This window comes from Miniopterus schreibersii, assembly GCF_964146895.1.
Source record: "Miniopterus schreibersii genome assembly, chromosome: 19".
In the NCBI taxonomy this organism is placed as follows: Eukaryota; Metazoa; Chordata; class Mammalia; order Chiroptera; family Miniopteridae; genus Miniopterus; species Miniopterus schreibersii.
Genome location: NC_138119.1, coordinates 27,303,388 through 27,316,057, shown reverse-complemented (window position 1 = coordinate 27,316,057; position 12,670 = coordinate 27,303,388). Strand labels below are relative to the sequence as shown.

The following is a 12,670-nucleotide window of genomic DNA, read 5'->3' as shown; positions in this document are numbered from 1 at the left end:
CTCTTGACCAAGGACAACCTCCTTTACTACTTTTTTATTTCCTGGAGCTTTTCCCTGGAGGCTCCCCAGCCAGAAAGTGTTGCCAATTGGAGTTGCAGCAAGACCAAGGTTGCTTTTTTATACACATGCAGCTCGGGAGGGGACCGGGCGGGGGCGGCCGGCGAGGGGGGAAGAGCTGCGCGGTCCTGCAAAGACATCTGTTTCTCATCTCCGTTTGCTGTGGCAAAGGAGAAGAAAGTCTTTTGCAAAGGGTGGGAAAGCACAGATTTTTTTTTTTTTTAATCACACGCATACACAACAACAAAACTAAACCAAATAAAAAAAAAAGGGGGGGGGAGACATCTCAGAAGGTTGCCCAGTGAATACATTATTCAGCTGGAACCGAGCCCCCAGGGCTAGGGCGGGAGCCGGGAGCGCGTGGGGTCTGGGCTGCGGGCTGGAGCTGGGCCCGCGTGTCCCCGGGCACCGGGAGGGGAGGGGAGGGAGGGGGAGAGAGGGCGGGAAGGAGGCAGGGGGCGGGCTGGGGTGGGGGTGAGGGGAAGGCGCCCCGTGTGCTGCCGGAGGAGCGGCGGCGGCGGGAGCGGAGGGAGGGAGGGAGAGCGGGCGCGCTTGTCATGTTCCCTCTCTCGCCCTGGGGGCATCCTGCACAACCTCTCCTCGGAAATCCACGGGGAAATGGCAAACAGGATTGACGGGTTTCACACGCTCCTCGCTAGACAGAGCCGCTCATTACCATAACCGTCTGCAGCGACGGCGGCGCGGCGTCCCAGTCGCGGCGGCGGGACCTGCCCGGACCCTCGCCCGCCGCTCACCAGCGGCCACCGCCGACCGGGCCGCCGGGCGGGACCCGCGCGACTGTGCACCGGCCGCCGGGCTGGCGCCGAGCCCCGAGCGGACGAGCAGCGGCTGGAGCGCTGCGGCCGCCGCCGCCCGGCTGACCCCGCGGTAAGCGCCGGGCTGGGCGTGGGCGGCAGGGCCAAGGCCGAGCGCCCGGGCGGCGGCTCCCAAGGACGGGCGCCCACGCGGCCTCCGCGCGCCCTCCCCGCGCCCGGGCTGCGCCGGGGTCCCCGAGTGGTTTCGCTCAGGCCCGAGCGGGACCGGGGCGCAGCGGGGCGCGGAGGCGGCACGGGCTGCTGGCGGGGCTGGAGCGCGCCTTTCCCCGGGCGTGAGCCGCCGCCTCCCGGGCTGCTCCCGGGGCCGCCCGCGCGCGCCGAGCCGCGACCAGGGGCAGGGGGAGGCCGCAGCTCTGGCGAGACCTCGGGGTCCTGGGTGGCCGCTTAGTACCCTGATCCTAGGGGACCGGTCAGTAGGGGGGATGCCCCCAGGTCTGGACGCCGCTGCGCCTGGCAGGTGGGGAGGGCAGGGATGGTGGATGCCAGGAGCGCGCGTTTGCAAGAAAAAGGAATAGCTGCAGGAGCTGACACCTTCTGTCCCCCGCCACCTCCGCCCCCGCACTCTCCTCCCCGGCAGCCGAGCCGAGCCGAGCGGCGCTGCGGGCGGCGGCGCCCTGTCCTCAGCTCACCTCCCCGGCGGGCTCGGCTGCTGCCCGCCGGGTCCACGCCTCCGCCCCTCTCCTCCTTCCTCCCCTCCCGCCTCCTCGGCCCTCGCAACTTTCCCGAGTGTCCGGCTGGGGCGGCAGAGGCGGCCGTGTCCCCGCAGCCCGGGCGCGCCGGCAGCCGCGGGCTCCGAGTGGGCTCGGCCGGGGGCCGGGGGCCGGGGGCCGGGGGCCGGGGGCCGGGCTGGGGCGCCCACCGGGCCAGCCTCGCCGGGGCCCAGCCAGCCGCCCTGAGTCATTTCCTTGGAATCCTACCTTTGGTGTTTATTTCCCTTAGAAGGAAACTTGATTTTTTTTTTTTAAAAAAAAAGGGGGGGGAGAAGAAAAGAAAGAAAGAATAATAATAGCTTTTATTCTTCAGGACGGGCGCAGGACTCGGGCACCGTGGAAAGACAACTTGCCTTTGTTCCCAGACACTTGGGGCGGTGTTTACTTTCTCCCGCGGCCGGTGGCGGGCAGGGCTGCGTGCTCGCGGCCCCGCGGGGGGCACCGAGGCTTAGGCACCGACCCCGGGGCGGGGGGGGGGGGTCCTGTTTGGGAGCCGGGGCTTGATGGCTGCTGCCAGCCTGCAGGGATGGCTCCGACCCCAGGCTTGGGCCTGGGATGGGAAGACCTGGCGCCTGGCTTGGACACCCGGGCACCCTCGCTGTCCCCACCTCCCACCCCCTTCCTCAGGCCCAGGACCCGCGTCCCCAGCACCAGGACCTGACCTGAAGCTCTGGCTCTGGGAGCTACAGCTGAGACGTGCACTTCGCAGGGCAGACAGGTGTACTGCGAGGACTGGCAGGAGAGCGGCGTCTGTTTATGCAGAAGGCTTTTATTCCCCCACCGCCACCAAGGGCTGGCTGAACTGTTGAGATTTATTAGGGACAATGCCGGGGTCTGGGCTTGGTTCCACCTGGGCAGGGCGTTTAAGACTGGCAGTGCCAGGGCTTTGAAAATATCAGCCCTTTAATACCCTGCTTCTCAGTATTGGAATCAGACCGCTAACTGCTCTTAATGTTCCTAATGAAACGTTCTCTAATTTCTAATGACAGATGGGAGAGGGGTGGCAAAGAATGACCTGAGGCCTCAGTTAGATTCAAGGTGCCACTGAATCTGTAGCTACCCTGTTCTGCGTGCCAGCCACTCCTATTAGCATCATAATGGCTCCGAGGGGGGGTGGGGGAAGCCCAACTCATCTGGAAAAACCAAACTGTATAGAGATGCCTGGTAACTTTACTGTGAGCATTTGCTGGAAAAGCTTGACATTTTAGCCCTCAGCCTTCTGGGGATGCTTGAGGGGTCATTCCCTGCATCCACTTGGCTCCCAAAACAGATGTGCAGGAGCCTGAGGATAAAAGGTTAGAGCCTTTTAATTTTTTTTTAAACCCATGTACAGACAAAACACACTTGAACACCCTTCTTTTGTTTTGTTTTTGTTTTTTGAACACCTTTTTTTTTAAATCCACTCACCTCTCATGTTAAGCAAATTTTGCCATTAATGTACATCTGGGTGGCTATCTTTAATATTAACGGCACATAAATTTGTGGATTTAGACTTCTGAATTCGGCAGTAGAATTATATGTAAATGTCATCACACAGAGAATAATGACAGTTTGGATCTGTACATATAACACGAGTAAAGAGTCACGTGAAACGTTGGTGCTTAGCGCTGCACACTCCAATTCTTCATGAGCCTTAAACTTGCCTTCTTCATTGTTAACATCCTCGACTGTAAATTCTAGATAGACTAGAAAGACTCAGTTGCTGTGGAACTCAGCCTCTCCAGGTTAGGATTTTGTGTGTAAAAGTTTTCAATTCAGAAAAGAAAAACTTGCTGAAATTAGGTATCATAAAGGGAAAAAAACCTCAACAGCCAATATAAAAACAATTCTGCTGAGTTTCAAGTTCATGTTTCAAGTTCAAATGCATAATGATAGAATTTTATGTACTGGAAACAATACCAACAAATAGAAACACTGAAATCCTTAACAACCCAAAAAGGTACAACAATAAGTCCTTAAAATATAAACAAACTCTAACTGACATAAAACAGCACAGGGCCCACATAATATCCTATTAAACAAAGGTAATTGCTGCTCAGGGCCTGCAAATACTTTCCTTTCTTAAGGGACATGGGTTTGTCAACCTGCTTTGGTTTAGATGTAATCAAAGTTCTTCCTAAGCACGAAGCTTGGATTTTATTCCCAGAATCCAGCACAAAAGGGAGGGTAAATTTCAAACTGGAAAATATTGTTGCAGTCACTAAGAGAGGACTACTGCATCAGAAAAAGCTATGTAATTCATATGTGCATGGCAATAGCACTTCCTGATGCAATGGTCTGAAAATAGGTTAAGAATTTCAGTTTGGACCATTTCATGAGAGTCTTCCAGGGAATAAATTATCATGAGGTTTGATAACTTGTTTGGATGCCGAGTTTGAGGTGGTGACAGACAGAATGGTGTAGTTTGTTAAGTCAATGTAGTCTAGATTTTTTTCGTTGATGACTCAAAGAGCAAAATTAATGACATGTCCCACCATTTCTTTTTAGAGAATCCATTGAACTTCTTTTTTTCCTTTTGTAATAAGATTTTCTAATAAGCCCTAGCTGCTGCCTCTTTGGAGGGCATTTGGAAAGAGATGAGGTAGGTGGTTTAGAAGCCCAAGTCAGATGGGTCTCATTCCAGTCCCTGACCTGGACACCTCCCTTGTCTGTCAGGAGGCTTTGCTTCCTTCAGTGAGGTTGGGATGGAATTTAGGATTTCAAAGAGAAACCTGGCTGAATGATGGAGTCACTGCTGCCAAGAGCTGCTCTGCTAGCCAGAGGGACATTGTCACTTTAATGAAGCTATTTTCCCTGCCCCTGGTGTCTTTTTACCTGGAAGTGGACCCTTGTTACAACATGTAGGTAATAATAGTCTCCCAGGAGACAATGGGAGATTCACCCTTTCCCCCAAACACTGTAAGATGTGTAATTTGGAGAAGAGAGCAAGAACTAGACCCTTCATGCATGTTTGAAAGACAGTCAATGTGCAGAAAGCAGGCCTGACATCACTCTTTGTGACAGTTCTTTAAGCTGCAAAGTGAGATTGTGGAGGTGTGGCTCTCCTAAAGGAACTGGCACTCAGTAAGCCACCGAGGAGGGTGCACTGCTGTGACCACTGATCTGTGGCCCCTGGGTCTTTTTACTTCAGTATCAGACCCTTTTCTTCCTTGAACTCACTCTTGACCCTACCTTGAGCCCTACTTGGGACCAAGTGAAGACACTGAGCCCCCGTGGAAATGACCCCCCCCAACACACACACACCTGAGTTATGGAGGAACCCAGGGCTCATCACAGAGCAAAGAGGCTCGCCGTCTCCCTGGAGGCCCTGGGGAAGGACGTGAACTGGAGAGAAGGGCAGTGGTGTGTTGCCTCTTGGAAAGTTCCTGCCTTGTGTCTGGGCTTTGCAGTGTAAGGAGTCGTCGGCTGCCTCTGGCCCCGAAGCCCTGGCTCCTGTTTAATATTCTGCCTGCTCCGTTGATGTTGTGCTTGGCTCCTGTGGGACTGCAACTCACGGCTTGAAACTGGAGCCAATTTTCTGTCTTCATCTCTCAGTGTTTTGACTGGAGGCAGATCCAGTTCAGGCCGATCAGGGCTGGTGGAAACAACTACCAAGTGTGTCTCTGTCTGCTTCGCTTTGGGAGAAGAAAGTGGAGGGAGCCCCAGAATGTTGTAGAGGAACTGGCCCTGCGGAAACGAGAGGAGGAGGGGGCAGCGGAACAGCCGAACCTGAGACCATCAATAGGGATTCCGGTGGAGCTTTCTGCCTCCCCTGCCCTTTTCTTTTGATTGATTAGCGGATTTCATCAAAGGAGACTCTCGGGGGATTGGCTGGAAAATTGATTTTGCCTTATTAATAGGAAGGAAGCGCAAGGGTTTTGGCCTTGCCTCCTAGCGGTACATTTTCTGCGGTGAGGTCAGAAGGAAAATGTGTTTAGGAGGCAAAGCAGCTGTCTTGAAGAGGGCTGAGGGGAATCTGAGAACAATATGAAATGGGATTTTAAAGATCCGCCCATGTAATGCAGATTGCAGAACGCAGAGGCTGGGAGTTTGCTGAGGTTCTCTTTGAAAAAAACAATAAAATGTTTCAGGGTGAAGGAGAGGACCATGAAGTAGAAGTTTCCCAAGGCCAAGGGATGAAGATGCCAAGGCTATCGCCTGGCTTCCTCTTGCTTAGGGCTGTTTTCTGTTTTTACAGATCTGAGGCTGTCAGAGATGACTCTGGTTCTGTCCATGAATAGATTCTGCGAGCCCATTGTCTCGGAAGGAGCTGCTGAAATTGCAGGGTACCAGACACTATGGGAGGCTGACAGCTACGGAGGCCCGAGCCCCCCAGGGCCAGCACAGGCTCCTCTGCAGGGAGACCGGGGAGCCGGCCCCCCGCTGGCAGGTACTGCTCTTGACCTTCCCCTGCTGCCCTCTGAGGCCAGACTGGTGGGAGGAGGTGGTGTCTGCGGCGCTTCGCCTCTCTGAGCTGAGCCCAGCTCCAGGGACTTTCCAGGCGGCCTGTGCACCTCCCGTAAGTGAGCCCAGGCCTCCAGGGACAAGACCAGAGGTGATATTTAAATTGCATTCAAATCTGAGTCCAGACATGTGCTGCTGCTTCATGTATAAGCCATGTGTCTATTTTTTTTCTTTTTTAAGAGAACCAAACCAGATTTTGAAACTCAGTTTGGGTTTTGGTTTTCTATGCTGTAGAACTGCATGGTTCTCTGAGAGCTAGACAAGCCCCCGTGGGCTTGACAATGAAATCCCCATCCCATGAGACAAAAAGGAATCTGCACTTTGGGCCAGCAGCTCTGTCTCTTCTTTTTATTAAGCATGCAGTTGGCTTTGGTATTGTAGGGGGAAAAAGTCCAAGCTCAGAAAATAGAAATGTTTTCTTTCTTATTCTGTATTCTAATATTTTAAGGTAAGTTCCTTTGGATTTTTGTGCGGCACTAGCAATTGGAAAAAACCCCTTACAATGTAAAACAAGTGTCCCTGAAGTCTGTTTTGCTAAAAAGGATGAACAGCTGTGGTGTTTAAAAATTAGACCCTACTTGAATTCATGGTTCACATGTTACATTTTTGAGAGCAAAGAGGACTTTAGGTACCCAAAATTTTAATTTAAAATTTTATACTTTGAAAGAAGAAATATTGTGACTCCAATGTACAGGTAATCATTTCTTTCCTTACTCAGAGCCAATAATACTTTAAAGTTTAATTATTAGTGCTTACAATTTAGTATGTATATGCAGGGTGTCCCCTGAAAATGTACACACACACTTTGAATAATTATAAAAGGCAGTATTTATTAAAATACATTTCATTTTCAAAATTGAGCTATCAGCTGTTAAAGTGTGTATACGTTTTTGGGACACCCTGTATTTGAACAGTGGTGTTATGGCACCATGAATTTAATTAAGCAATTTGAATAAATACTAACATTATTTCAGAGTTGCTACACTCCTTCCTTTTTGAGCTTGCCTGTGAAAAGAATCTGAGTATTTAGTAAATGCTGAAATGTGTCATTTTCCTCTATGGTTGTCGAGAAAGCTTTGCCTGGCCCGGGTCACAGGATTCTGTATGATAGCAACTATTAAGACAAGCGTTTGTTTTTAATCACCACATGTACAGACAGATACGTAGCCAAGTTATCTTCTAGAAGGAAAGGAAAGAAAAGTATTTTGTTTGGAGAACCTCTGGCGAACCGCATGTCATTTGTCCTATCTGATTTATTACCACAGGATCACATTACAGGGGAATTTCAAATCCTATAACAACATCCAAGATCACATATTTTAAGAGGAAGTATGTGGAAGAAGAGGATTTTCACCCACCACTCAGCAGCTGTAGCCATAAAGTATGTTTTTTTAATAGTCATTATTTTTATTAAGAGTTTAAGATACTGAGTAACGGTTGCTTGATCCATGTCCAAAAATTAAATTGTTCCACCCAAGCAATGAAAAGGAGCTACTTCTCATCAGCGCCGTATCGATCGTTGTCACTTTTTTGGGTCTTGCATTATTTCTCACAAGGAGTTGAAAAAAGAGCCAGTAGAAGCTCCTCTTCCCAGAAATAACAAAAGTATATAATCCAAGGAACATCTTCTTTACAAATGATTTCATTTTTCTCAGGCTGTGTTCAGGGTTATGGTTGGTCCTGGGGATCCCATGTGCTGAAGGTCCCTGCCCTTCCCTGATGTGCTCCCCTGATGAGCTCTAGCTCCTGTGGCCAGCGCCCCCCTGTGTGTGCCTCCCCCAGGCTTTGCCCAACCCTGTAGGGGTGGACTCACACTCCCTTGAATGTGTGCATGAAAGTAGAAAACATGCACATATGTTTAGCTTGTTAGAATATATCATCCATTCCCAAGAAAACACCAGAGCTAACTTTTTTGCACGTATTATAAGAAAATAACAGGATCAGGAAAGTGCGGAGAAGTATGAAACTGGCCAGATTGAGCTTTTCAAACACCAGCTTCTTTTCCTTATGGGGACCTTCCTTCAAAAAACAGCTGCTGGTTTAATCAACCCAGACCCTCATGTCTGAGATGCGGAGAGGATTTTTAGTTGTTTGGTTTCATCTTTCTCTCTGTCTCTTCTTACTCCTCGACCCCCCATCACCACCCCTGTCCTTTAGGTGCCACTTTGACCCTGCTCGTGAAGACATCAGCACACATTGGCAGGTGCTGGGCTTTTCCCTGCATGCGCTGTCCCTGCCTTTGGTCAGTTGGGGCTGGTTCGGTTCCCAGCTCCTCGGGTTATGCTACCACTTGGCTTTTTTATGAGCTGGAATAGCTGGCCCCCAGGACACACACGGTTTATTTCCTCTTTAGCTTGTGTTGTGGTTGTAGCAGTTTTCCAGCTGCCGCTGGATTTGTACCAACCGTCACACGGTGATGGTATCACCCCGCTCAGGGGTGAGTCCTCCCATTCCTTCTCTGCATCCCTCCCCCTGCCTGGCCCTTCAGATCCTTTCAGGTTCTGAGCATCATTCCTTATCATTACCCTCTTCTGAGCACAGATAATTGCAAGTGTCACCCCCAGAGGATTGAAAAGAGGGACAGCACAGAGAGTCAGGTCTCGTGCCCCTTGATGGCTCTGCCAGGCTTTGAAGTGTACTCATTATGAGTTGCATGCTGGCATCTTTTTAAAACCATGTATTGACATACAATATATGAGTATGTGTGCTTATGTGCATGTGTATCACACACATAAAAGCACAAGTATCATAAAAGTACAGCTTGAGGAATTTCACACAGTGAATGTACCTATGTCACCAGCATTCAGATCAAGAAGCAACATAACCAGAACCCAGAACCCCTCCGTGTGCCCCCTTCTAGTCACTACCTCTCTGCCCTCCGGAAAACTACTCCCTTGACTTCTTACAGCGCAGTTAAGTGTCTTTTCTGTCCCCCTCACTGTGCCATTAAAGAGCCAACAATCTGGCCTGCCCCTGCTGAGGTCTGCATTGTGACTGGATTCCCTGGTGAGTCAGGAAGGGGACCGGGGGCAACACCTCTGAATGAACCTGGGGAAACAAGGGCCACAACATTCCTGGGTCCAGGAACTGCCAAGAAAGAAAGCTGTTGTGATGACCTATTCATTCAGTCCATTTCCTAAGCTTTCTCTCCTTGTTTTGCTTTTCAGACCATCTCGATTTTTGAGGAACGAGCCCACATCCTTTACATGTCCTTAGAAAAGCTCAAGTTCATCGACGACCCCGAAGTGTACCTCCGAAGATCTGTCCTTATAAACAATCTGATGAAAAGGATCCATGGAGAAATTATCATGCAGAATAACTGGTGCTTTCCCACCTGCTCTTTCAATGGCGCCCCTGCCCAGGAGTGGTTCATGGCTCAGGACTGTCCCTACCGAAAACGCCCGCGGGTGGCCAAAGAGGAGTGTGAGAAGATTCACGCCTGCTGCTTCTACCAAGATTGCGGTGGCCACTACCTGAATTTACCCCTCTCTGTCAACGCCCCCGTCGGAAGTGCCTCTTCCTCCTCTGCGGCCTCGGCTTCCTCGCCTCTGCCTTTACCGAGTTGCTCCCACCAGGTGGATTTTGATGTTGGCGGCGCACCGGGTTATAAGGGTGACGGCCAGATACCTGCCAACGAAATCTTTGTTACTAATGTCAGGTCACTTGGCGGTCAGGAAAAGGCCAAGTTAAATGATGAGGAAGCAGGTGATGACACCAACAGGGCTGGTGGCCCCCTAAGCCATGAACCTGTGGGAAGTGACCTTGCTTTTGAGTGCAAAGGCCAATTTTATGATTATTTTGAGACCGGCTGTAATGAAAAAAACAGTGTAAGCGAGTCCTGGAAAAAGTCCTTAAGGAAAAAGGAGCCTTCACCGAGTAACAAACTGTGCTGTAGCAAAAGGAAGTAAAAACCCGAGCCACCTTTCCACCTCGACTCTGACGCATGCACAGCATGATCGGTTAGCACCGTACGTTTTATTCCGAATGGATTTTCTAGTTTTGTACAACTGATGCGATTATGCCATGAACATGCCGTGTCGTTTTAATGCCTGGAGAGCAGATTGCATAAAACATCTGTACAGTAGGGCATCCGCGAGCTACTTAGAAATGTGGTAATTTTACCAAGAAAGCAGTTGACTTAATGCTTACAAGTCTGTCTTAGTTTTCTCACAGAAAAGACCAGTAGATTAGAACTGGGGGACAGTAGTGTGCCCTTGTGATATTTCCATTATCCCCCCCCCCCCAAGGAGCCTGTCACTAGCTAAGAAACTTCAACGTTTGCCAATTAATTCGGTAGTTCTTTGGTAAACACATCAACATAACCAGCAAAGGATGTCTGCTTCGTCTATATGATACAGTATTTTTTTCTGAGTGAGAGACTGAAGACAGGGAGCTAGGTGAAATGGCTTCATGGTGCTGTTAAGTATTTGTGACAGATGAAGACAGGACGGGACGTAAGTGAAACACACCTGTGTAGGGGGAGCAGCCAGCACTGCGTGCGGGGGGCTCCCTGCAAGGGCCCGCCTGCCTGCGAGGGGTGGTGAGGCTTTTAGCGAAGTGCGATACAGGGCGATTTTCGGTGCCTTACTTTATCTTAATTTTTGCCAATGTGAAAATTAAGGATAAATCAGAGTTACAGCAGGGATTTAACAAACAGGAAAAAACACACAGGGTGGATCAATATTGTTTGGAAACCGTTAACTTCGAGCTGTTGCGTTCAACTTTTGATTCCACATCTCTGTTCCTTTGTTTTTGATGCCCAATTGTTTCGGAATTTGGCATTTTTTAGAAAGGGATGGAGGAAACAATAGAGAGAGCTGTTGGAAACCAGCGCTAGCTGCTTGGGCTTTTCTACGGCAACGGTCTGTTGCTGGGGTTTGGGTTTTTTGGGTTTTGGGTCGTTTGGTTCGGTTTGGTTTTCTTGTCCAATGAAGTTCATGAACCAGTGGCATGCATTATATTTTAATCTGTTTTGCATCATTTCACTCGTTTAGATTATAAAAGCATGTGGTTTTTTCTATATAACTTTTGCTGTTGATTAAGAAGCACAATGTTAATAAATGATGTGGTGATCAATAAGGTTTTATCTTAAAGAATGTAAAGATTTTCGGTTTGGGAAAGTTATTTTGGAGAAATGGGACTCAGTGGGCGATAGCTACTATGTATTTGGTCAACATTTCTCTCAGTAATTTCTTTAATTTGTACATTTGTAAGAGGGTTCAGAGTGGCCCTCTGACCCTCCTTCCCTCTACTCCAGCCAACTCCTCCTGCGAAGCTGTGTTCCAATTTCCAAGGTTACTACTTGACTTGGGCCTCCTTAAACAGCACTGCACAGGAACCAAATGCCAAACGGAGGAAATAAGGAAGTCCTCCCAGTTTCTCCAAGATAAAGCTTTTTTATTATTGCTATTAATATTAAATATAGGTCTCATTCATACAGTGTATGAGTAGGATCATCATTTGGACAATGTCCACAAGGACCAATTTTTAAAACATGTTCTTGTGTTATGGCTAAATAGTCTAGTAAGGTTTGTCCTTTATTTTCAATATTTGATAAACATTTGATGTTGAAAACTTAGATGATAGACGCTTGTATATGACTGTGTTGTAATAAAGTGAGGTTTTCTTGATATATATTTATTAAAATGATCAAAATTCATTAAGATGTTCCTATTTTAATGATTACCGGCCATGTTTCTCTTTTCCATTGCTCTTTCACCTTTAAAAAAAACCCAACTCAAAACGTCTAGAAACTGTAGTGGGCAGTGGTCACACAGGAGTTTTTACTCGAAGAGGTCAATATGACAGGTGTTTTAGAGTGGTCCTAGTCTGTAGGTTTAGATTTCTGTGGATTAAGAGCGCAATGTTAATAAATGATGTGATTGGTCATCGATAAGGTTTTATTTTAAAGAACCTAATAATTTTAGCTCTTGCCAAGTTTCTGAAAAAAATCACATAAGATGAATCTATAAATACTGACCCCTAGTTAATTCCTTTAGGAAATGTCAAGTTGTCAAAAACATGACCCATACGTAAATGGTTAAACCGGCTACAGATTATTGCTAATAGTATTCCATACAATTCCGTATTAATGTTATTCTAAGAGGCTAATATTTTATTTGAAGAAAGGGGAACACTAGTTGGGAGCTAATTAATTTGTCAAATGTAGCATTCTTATGAGTATAATACATGATGGAGATTTAAATATGAAAGAAAGGAGTTATCCTCTTGCTTTTTAAAAGCCCCGCACCACCAGATGTTTTTCTTGATGGCAGATCTGGAAATGGCGAGCTGGTGGATTTCACAGCGCTCACCTGAGCTGTGGGCTCAGCCCCTGCTCAGTAGAACCCGCCAGAACTCCTTTGCAGGCAAGTGGTGCCTTTGAGTCCAGCAGCATTAACATTTGTGGTTTTTAGTCATCAGATTTTGGTTTCTAGGACATTTCCAACATGCTAAAAGGAATACTTTTTCATCACCAAAAAAAGAATCCCGAATCATCTACCTAAATAACAAAAACGTTCCTGTTGTTCGTATGAGAACATCAGGGCCTCCTATGTGGCCATGTTGTCATCTCCACTCAGGAGACACTAAGCTGGGTCTTTCCAGAAGGGCCATGGCACCCCT

General features: G+C 48.5%; 1 protein-coding gene across 2 annotated transcripts; it reads left to right on the top strand.

The window, feature by feature from the left end:
- The first annotated feature begins 838 nt into the window (after positions 1-838).
- On the top strand, positions 839-11,705 carry SERTAD4 (SERTA domain containing 4). 2 transcript variants are annotated; one of them, XM_081121677.1, is made up of 4 exons: positions 839-945; positions 5,781-5,972; positions 7,312-7,427; positions 9,214-11,705. In XM_081121677.1, exons 2-4 carry the CDS (start codon positions 5,798-5,800, stop codon positions 9,952-9,954), a joined length of 1,032 nt encoding a protein of 343 aa, XP_080977803.1. In that variant the 5' UTR covers positions 839-945; positions 5,781-5,797; the 3' UTR covers positions 9,955-11,705. The 2 variants fall into 2 exon arrangements, with proteins under 2 accessions (XP_080977803.1, XP_080977804.1); XM_081121678.1 differs by lacking the exon at positions 839-945 and adding an exon at positions 5,179-5,197.
- Positions 11,706-12,670: the final 965 nt, after the last annotated feature.